Raw genomic sequence first — 8,852 nt, 5'->3', positions numbered from 1 at the left:
CACTGTTATTGTGGTTTAACCAATTCGCCCTTCTTCCCCTATCCCCAAAACACATTCCCCACAGGAGGGATTCCTTAGGGTTTGGCACTCAGGTCAAGGGGGGGCGGGGGAGCTGCAGTCCTTTTCTTTTTTCCCACTTCCAAGATGGCTACCTTGATAGCTTCAGGTCTATTATCTCAGAGCTTGCCTCCTACTTCCAAAATGGCCTCCATCATAGCTTCAGCCCTCGAGGTGAACAGCTTTCTGCCCATTGCAAAGATGGCGGACTGACCCACAGTCACGTGCCCATAGCCACGGGGAGACGCCCCGCCCCTCGCATCTATGATTTCCCCAGGGGAGGGGGGGGCTGGGAGGCGAGATTGCCTTTGACGTTGATTGGCCCTTTACGCTCCCCGTCTCGGCCGTTGCCAACCCTCTGAGCGATCATGGCAACCGGCGCCGCCCGGAGGGACGCGGCGATGACAGCGGCTGGAGGGGCCCCGGGGCGTGGTGCCGCCTGGTAATGGAGCCGCCCGGGATCGAGCCCGAGAGTTGCTCCCCGGCCCAGGAGCCGCCAGGGTCCCCGGCCCCCCCCGCCGAGGAGCCGGAGCCGAGCGAGGCCGCCCCGGCGCCCCAGCAGGAGGCCGAAGGGGTCCCCCCGCTGGCCCCGGTTGCTCAGGGCAGCCGGCCCGGCGGCCCGGGCTCGAAGGGTCAGGCCAAGCGGTGCGGTGCCGGGAAGGGGAGCCGGGGCAAGCGGGGCTCGACCCGCCGTGCCGGGGAGGAGGGGGGCCGGCCCGCCCGGCGGGCCCATGTCACCGTGGACAGCTCCAAGGCCAAGACCTCGCTGGAGGCGCTGAAGATCAGCTTGCGGCAGCTCCGCTGGAAAGAGGTAAGGGACCCGCTCCCACTCCACGGGCCTTCCCCAGCGCCTCCTCCCCGCAGACCTGCCTGGCTGGCCCTTGGCGGGGCACCGCACCCCAGGGCACGGGCTCCCTAGCGGCTCTTTCTCCCCGCGCCCCCGATCTCCAGTCGTGCTCCTTCCCCGAGCTCTGTGCTCCCCCATAGCCCTGGTGGGCCCCTCCGAGCCCCCGGGACTCCTCTCTGCGCGGCACCCTTCGCCCGGCCTCTTTCCTTCTCTCAAAACTCCACTTGCCCGCTCCCGCATTCCTCGGTCAGCCCCCGGATCTCTGCTAGGCCCGTAGTGCTCCCTAAGCCCTGCTCCAGAGTCTCTTGCTGTGCTCCAGTAGCTGTCTCGACCACCCCATTTCCCCCCGGTCGTTCTGTAATCCAGTCCAGGGATGGCGCTTGTGCAGCAGCGGGCTCAGTAGCAAAGGTTACCTTCCATTTGGACTCTTCTGGCTGCTGTCTTGACGTTTCTTGTATTGTACAATTATATGTCAGATCACGTGGCTGGATTTTAAAAGGACTTGGTAATTTTGTGACCGTTAATACCGTCTGTAGTTATGCATGCTAAAATAGGGTAATTGGATTTCGTGCTTCATGAGTTAAATTGATCATGGTAAGGGGCAAGAAGGAAACAATTGCCTGGAGCATTTTGTTTTCCTCCCCAAAGAAATGTTAAATATAGGTCACCACCACTGATAGAAAATGGGGCCTTGATGGACCAGAAATCTCATCTGATATGGCAAATCCTCTGTTATGTTGTAAAAGTAAATTCAGATACAGGTGAGCTTGAAATCAGGATAAAGAACATTTTGTACTAATAGCAAAATGACAATGTTAAACAGTTTAGCAAAATAACTGTCTTTGGCTTTTTAAAATAACTAAACCTGAAAAGGATAGGAAATTCCTTGAAAGGTTTGTATAGGGGACAGAATAAAGATAATATTTAAAACTTCACATGAGAAACACTGAAATATTTCAGAAATATTCCCCAATTGCAAAATGTTAAACAGTTCTCAGACTCTAAAGACTTCTCACCTGCAGTGGCTTCAAGGCTCCATGGAGCTGTGCTGTTAGGTCTCTTGTAGCTGGCCACTTCCCCAAGGATCTCTATAGTGTGGTTGGGGGCACAGAGTTGTAATAAGGCCTGGGAATGCATTATCTTTTCACCTGGAGTCCTACAGAGTTTGAGGGGGGAGGGAATGTTACATGGCACATCTTCCCCGCTTCATTGCTGTCTTTGATATGCCAGCTTCTCCCTGATGCCCTCCTCCCCTTCATCCCACAGATGATCCCATAGCTCCATGAAGGTAGCTGCCGCCTCTTCCAGGTGGGAGGGAGAGAACTTTGCATGGAGGAGGCCCTCCCGGTATAGATCTGAGGAATACAATCCAGTCCACTACACCAAACAGAACTGGACATTTGTAACCCCAAAAACTATTTTCTGGAGAATTGGTCCAGAGTAAATCTGACTCTCCTGTTCATTTATAATATTCAGAATGCCCTACAACACAAAGACAGACACATTCCCTGCCATGAAGAACTTGGATATTACTTACTCTAATAATGTGTGTATATAACATTAGAATCAGTTGTTTTCTGCAGTCTAACTTTTGCCTTGTGCTTGTGTATTGTATTGTTAGACAGTTGTAGGTCTAACTGTCTAACAATACAATACACAGTTGTATTGTAGCATTAATTATCAAGTAATGACATTGCGTAGTGTCCTATTAGGTAGAATAGGACTGAACACTTCTGATAACTTTACTTTTCCTCATTTTTTTGTGTGAGTTACTTATAAATTGAAAACTGAGAAGTATTTCTTCATTAACTCTTATTCTGTGCATTTCTTTAAGGTAACATTGCATTGCATAGATTTGTTATGACTGCCAACAGTTTCAGTGTCTGCTTTTATATTTAGCAACACTGTAATATAATCATGGCTGTAGTTGTATTCTAATTAGTATGTATGATAACAGTAATTAGAAAAAATGTTCAGTATTTGCAGATTCAGAATTTGATTTTTTGCAATGGGAAGTAGATGATGCACTCATCTTAAAGTATGAACAAAATCCTGTCGTGTTCATGTTGAACCACATGGACTTTCTGGCACTGCAGTGATGGGGTCTGTAGGTGAAATTGTAGCACTGCTGAAATCAGTGGGAGTTTTGGATTGACTGTCTGCAGAGCCAGGATTTCAGCCCATATATTATACGTGCAGTGATAGATTACAAACACCAATTCACTGATCCATCATGTGAAGTTGATTGGGGGAAAAAGAAAACGGTCTCCTCAGTGGATGCTGGAAACTTCTTTCATTATTATTAGGTTTGACTCATGGCACTGGACAACAGAGTTTGTAAACCAAGATGAATTTCATACAGTATTTTTAAATACATCCCTGCTCCTGTTTCCTATTATTTGATATGTATATACTTAAAACATTATGGAAACAGAATATATTGTATTTTAGCCTTTTATTTTTTAAATCTTGTTGCAGAAAGTCAATCTTCCCTTACATAAAAGCTCAAATCATCTTCTTATGTGCACACTACAAAATAGGAACAAAACCAATGGTGTGAAATTATAACTTGATAGAATTGCTCCTAGTTACACTGATATGTAGATGCACCTGTTGAGTGTCCACCTGCAGCTTCTCTCCAGTCTTTTTGTAGGTAAAGTGCAGAACAGCAGTGTTCTACCATTTAATTTGTCAGCTGAAGAGTTAAAGTTTATACAAGACTTATCCACATATTATTGTAATGAGTGCTTCTGAAAGTCTGATAAATATTAAAATTAACTGATAAACTTAGCTGATTATAAATGTAATCCACAGGACTAAATTTATTTCTCATATGTTTGACCTGTTTTGAGCATCTGATTCCCCAAATTGCTCAGTATTATGTATTCTGTTCCAGAAACGGAACTATGCGCACTCTATTGTTCTCCTCTTGAACAAGTACATTGTATTTTCAGCATTCTTCTTCCAGCTCTTTATCCCACAGTCACAATCACTTTGGCTTTGCTTAATCTTTATTGATGGAGACAATAAACAAATATCCTTTCTCCTCCAACCATTAATTCAGTCAATATTTTTCATTTAGTCTGCCTTGCTTCTCCCTCTGACCTCTTTTCCATTTTTCTTAGTAATGGCTTTTCAACCAAAATAGTGACTCATAAGGCATTTGGCTATACCACTTACAGTCAGTCATAATTCATTCTGCCCAAACAAGTCCTCATAATAAATTTGTATAGGTTTGCAACCCACTATAGTAAAGAGGGTTAGATATATTCAAGTGAGACCATGTCTTTTCTCTAGTTCATCAAAGATGATCTGTGCCTGTTTTGAACGGTATACTTATAAAATTTTGCTTTCTCTCTCAGATTCTGTTACCTCTGCATGAGTGACTGAAATTTATGAGCCTAAAGCTCAGATAGAAAGACAAAGATGTTAAACATTTAGTAGATTAGCTGGAGGTGTTTGTGATCTTAAGTTTCTGCCGTAGGAACTTTATCACAATAAAAGGATGGGTCCTCCCTTAAAGTGATAGAAACACTTCATTTCTTACCATGTATGCCCCAAAAATGTGAACAAATTTTAATGTGTGACAAACACAACATTTCAGGTAGAAGAGGGGGTTGAATGAGGAATAGTGGTGACAGTTTAGGCTATGTCGGTATAAATTATGTCACTCAGAGGTGGGAATAAGACACTCCCTGAGTGACCTAAGTTACACTAACCTAAGCACCGGTGTGGATAGCGCTGTGTAGGTGGGAGAGCTTCTCCCACTGACAGAGCGACCGCCACTTGCAGGGGCTGGAGTAAAGCTGAGCATCTGCCCTAACAGTGCTCTAGCGACGCAGTGTAGTGTAGCCATAGCCTTAGAATGCCAACTATTGTGTGACTGAAGGGAGTGGACCTTATCTGAGAACGATCAGGGACAGCATTTCATTAAAATATGCGTAATCCCCAAGTTAAAGACTGGATTGGAATAGATTTTGATAACACACCCATCCCCACCATCAACCTTATCCAGGACATACATGCCAAGTCTGCTATTTTAAAACAAGCCCTTCTAGTTTTTTCGTTTATCTGAATACCAAAAATATTCAGTCATCGGCAGGGATCCTAGAAATCCATTTGCCGCAGAAGAACGTGGAAAAATGCAGAATTTGTGTTTTTACAGAGAATCTTTAGTTTTTACATTTTGTGAAAAAATAAAAACATCTACAGTGGAACCCCAGTTATCTGATCTAATTGGGACCGGGGCCAGGTCAGATAATCAAAAATTCAGAGAATGGGTGGGGCTTAGGCTGTCATCTTGAAAATTGTAAATATATCAATAAAATATATATATATACTGTGGCTAGGGAAACTAAAGTTCAGCATTTCATTTTAATTGTGGAAAAACTTGGATTTTTATGTTTTTTATTGGAGAATTTTGTTTTTTTATCATGGAAAACTAGGAACCCTGGTTATCAGGTAGTTTAAATGACATGATATACCATAAAGAGAGAGACAAGGTAGTTGAGGTAATATCTCTTTTATTGGACCAACTCTTGTAGGTGAAAGGGATAAGCTTTTGAGCTTCACAGAGCTCTTCAGGTCTGGTGAAGGTGAACAGGGTGTCTGAGCAGGATAGTTATTCAAAATAGGAGGCAGTTTCATGTTGCTGTGGCATCTGACCAGGGGGTTATTTTTTTAAGCCTTTTGCTTCCTCTTAGGTCCCAGATTAAAGCACCTTTTTCCCTTTGAGCAGCGGCTGAATCTTATGTACTCATAGGGACCATATACTCAGGCTGCGCTCTGGTCACTCATACCATACTATCATTATTCTACACTGTCACTGAATAGACAGAATAGGTCAGATTCCCTTGCCTGCTTGCAGAGGGAACACGCAAATTGCCTTTCCCAACACCTAGTGGAGATTTAAAATTATGAAAATGCATTTGTATAAGTACAGTGTCTTTACTTGTCAGATATGGGATGGCAAAGAAACTTCAGGAAAATGCTGAAATAAGAAAAAAATTCAAGCTTGTGAAATTCATGTCTTGATTTCCACCAAATTTTCTCCTCCCCAAAATCTAACAACAAGATGCTGCCTGTGAAATTGCATGGAAGTTTCTTTGGTTTTAGGGAAGCTGAAAATGAGGTTTATGACAAGAAACTGCTTGCTACCTGAACTGGAGCAACTGGCAAGCAGCTGCTATAATAACAACTGGCTTAGCAAACCAGTTTTTTTGGGGGGGAGAGGGGCTTTTAAATAGCATATGTAGGTTAGGCCTAACTGTTACCTCATTAAGGGCCAGATTCTATCCTCTAAATATGCAATGATGTTCACTGAATGTCTTTGAGGACTTGTTCTTTTTCAGGCAGTTGCTGGGCAGTTTAAAATCTGGTCCATAGCATAGTGAAAATCGTTCATTAACTCCTGAGTTACTTTTACTATACTGACATGAATATTACTTCACTGACTTTAGTATTGATTGCACTATATTTAATGGAACTTTATAAAGTATACAGAATTAAGGGACAGCTGTTAATAGCAGTGTTAGGTTTTACCTTAAGCATGAACTGTCAGTTTCTGTAAGAAATGGGTGTAGCATATGTGTTTCTGCTCTCTTGTGTAATCAGCCATGAAGAAACTTTCTAGTGCTCTGTTCTTGGTCCATCTTGATGGTGACATTTCTCCTTAAAGAGAAATGGAGTGTAATACAAAGTAGTGGTCTAATGTCTCTGGTGTAATAGCAAGTGCATGTTAAAGAGACAAAAGTGTTTACAACTGCAAGATAGGAAACCTTATTTTTGCAACACTTACTTTGCATTAGTAGTAATCTTTTACTATCCAAAAGATTTGCCATTTTTGCTAATTAGTGGCAAATACCATTCACTGTGACCTATATATACCTTCTGCAGTATGACACTCTCCACTTACACTCAATTCCTGGCAGTTTTTTCTTCATTTATAAGCAATTTTTAGGTCTGCCACATTATGTGATATAGAGGACAAATGCTTGAAGTAGTAGAGCTTTTTTGACAGTAGTAGACTGTCGCCAATGGAGAGAGGAAAAATTGTCCTCCAAAGAGTTTTGGTTCAAGGATATGTTGTTCACTGAGTGTTGCTGTAAGAGTTACTTACCCAAGAGCATTTCAGCCAAGCGTTTAGAAGCGTTCACAGAGGCTATAGTGAAAGTAGGTGAGTTATCTGTCCATTTAGCTAAGCGCTAGCACTGTCTGTATAAAGGCAGGAGTAATGATAAAATAAACATGAGGATAAACAGACAAATCTGAGCAAAGAAAACTAAAGTAACTTTGATCGAAAGCAGTTTATTAAATAGGGATGGCAATGCTGATTCACTGACTTGCATGGGTTCTAGAAGGATTCATAGTGCTTGGGGCAAGATGGGATTAGAGCTCCTTTCTGACCTGACCTCTTGTAGCCCCACCATATGGTTCTGGCCCTTCTCCCTCCCTGATTCCTTTCTTTGACCACTGCTCTCCTGTTTTCTTGCAACCTCCCTCTCTGTGTTCCCTGTTTTTGTTACCCTGAACATTCTTCTGATCTTTTGAAGTCCTCCAAATTCCTTAGCAAATCCAGGCTCCTCATATTGTCTCTGTGATCTATTCACTGAACATCTTCCCTGCAGTGGCTCCTGCATCCCTTCTCTATGGCTGTATCAGGCATCAGTCAGACATGCCTCTCTTGCTGCTTTTATCAAGAGTGACTTGCTGTTGAACAGTTCATTTTATGGGACAGCCCAGGACGGTTGCCTTCTGGCTCCTGGGTGGTGGCCCTGACAAAGACACCAAAGTATTCATTGGCCATTGTACTACCACACTTTCCATTGGGCACATAGTTCTGTTACGAGTCCTTGCTAGTCTTCTGCACTGGGCTGAAGCTCCAGCTAGTACACTGGTTACTACACCTTGCTGTACCAGTTGCAGCATGGTAGTTGCTGCATCCTTACACGTAAGTGCTCTGGAGACTTGAAAACTTGCTTTCTTAAGAGCTTCACAGCTTTTGGGCTTCACAGCTTTGTAGTACAAATCTCCTGATTATCAAAGCCCCCAGTTTTTTATGAAGGGTTTGGATGTCTCTGAGAACTTTGTAAAATTAGGTTTACCTGTATTGAACAGCATATATTGTGCTGTGTTTTCAGTAATCACTTACATAAACCATTGCAGTGCTTTCAGAGTCTCCTGTATTGATTTCCAGAGGGGGAAGGCAAAGGTGGGGAGGGGATGAGGGGGAGAGGGGATGCCGAAGGAGCAGGCATGTAGCCTTCAGACCTCCAAGAATCCTCTTTAAATTCCACTTTTGAGTACTTTTTTCTGGCTCCTGCAGTTGCTGTTGGTTGCAGCATTCGTCACTTCTGGTCCTAAACTTTTCTGTACTGTTGCTTGTATGTGCCAGTTACCATGTTTCATCCTAGAGGTGGCTATAACTCAGTAGTGAGTGAAGTGATTTCTATAGATAGCTTTTAAAGTGCTTTAGAATCCTTTGGGATCAAAGGAGCTACTTCAATATAAGATCATTATATTGAAAATAGCTGACATGTCTAACCTAACTTAATGGGCAGCTTTATTGTTGATGTCTGAAACGTCGGTGGTAAACAATAGGCCCAATTCTCTGTTACCCTGCACCATTTACACCAGAGCAAATTGGGTAGCAATTTATATCCACTTTACACTGATGTAAATAACTACGCAGAGTACAGGACCATGGAGAATCAAGCACAATATCTTTCTGAAATATAAATATTAATTTGTCATTCATGTAGTAATATTAAAGGCTTCTAATGAGAATAGGAATCTAAAAGCAATACTTTGTATTTATAACTGGAAACAACGAATGTCATACAAAAACACTGAAGCACTGCATTTTACATTAATAAAACACCTGTAGAAAAATAGACTCTTCACTTATTGAAGCTCTGTTAATTTATACTTCCATATATAAATAAATGTT

The 8,852-nt window shown here is 42.8% G+C and overlaps 1 protein-coding gene across 2 annotated transcripts in view; it reads left to right on the top strand.

Annotated features, from left to right (window-relative positions):
- Nucleotides 1-350: 350 nt before the first annotated feature.
- TTLL11 (tubulin tyrosine ligase like 11) overlaps nucleotides 351-8,852 on the top strand; it is a 116,814-nt gene continuing 108,312 nt past the window's right edge. The window contains exon 1 of one of the 2 annotated variants that reach the window (XM_048823322.2): nucleotides 351-868. In XM_048823322.2, the coding sequence (XP_048679279.2) occupies nucleotides 503-868 (366 nt within the window). In that variant the 5' untranslated portion in view covers nucleotides 351-502. The remainder of the gene's footprint in view (nucleotides 869-8,852) is intronic. The other variant, XM_048823323.2, reaches the window with a different exon arrangement.

Source organism: Caretta caretta, chromosome 16 (assembly GCF_965140235.1).
Source record: "Caretta caretta isolate rCarCar2 chromosome 16, rCarCar1.hap1, whole genome shotgun sequence".
Taxonomy (NCBI): domain Eukaryota; kingdom Metazoa; phylum Chordata; order Testudines; family Cheloniidae; genus Caretta; species Caretta caretta.
The sequence above is the reverse complement of the archived record's forward strand: the minus strand, read 5'-3'. Positions and strand labels throughout refer to the sequence as shown.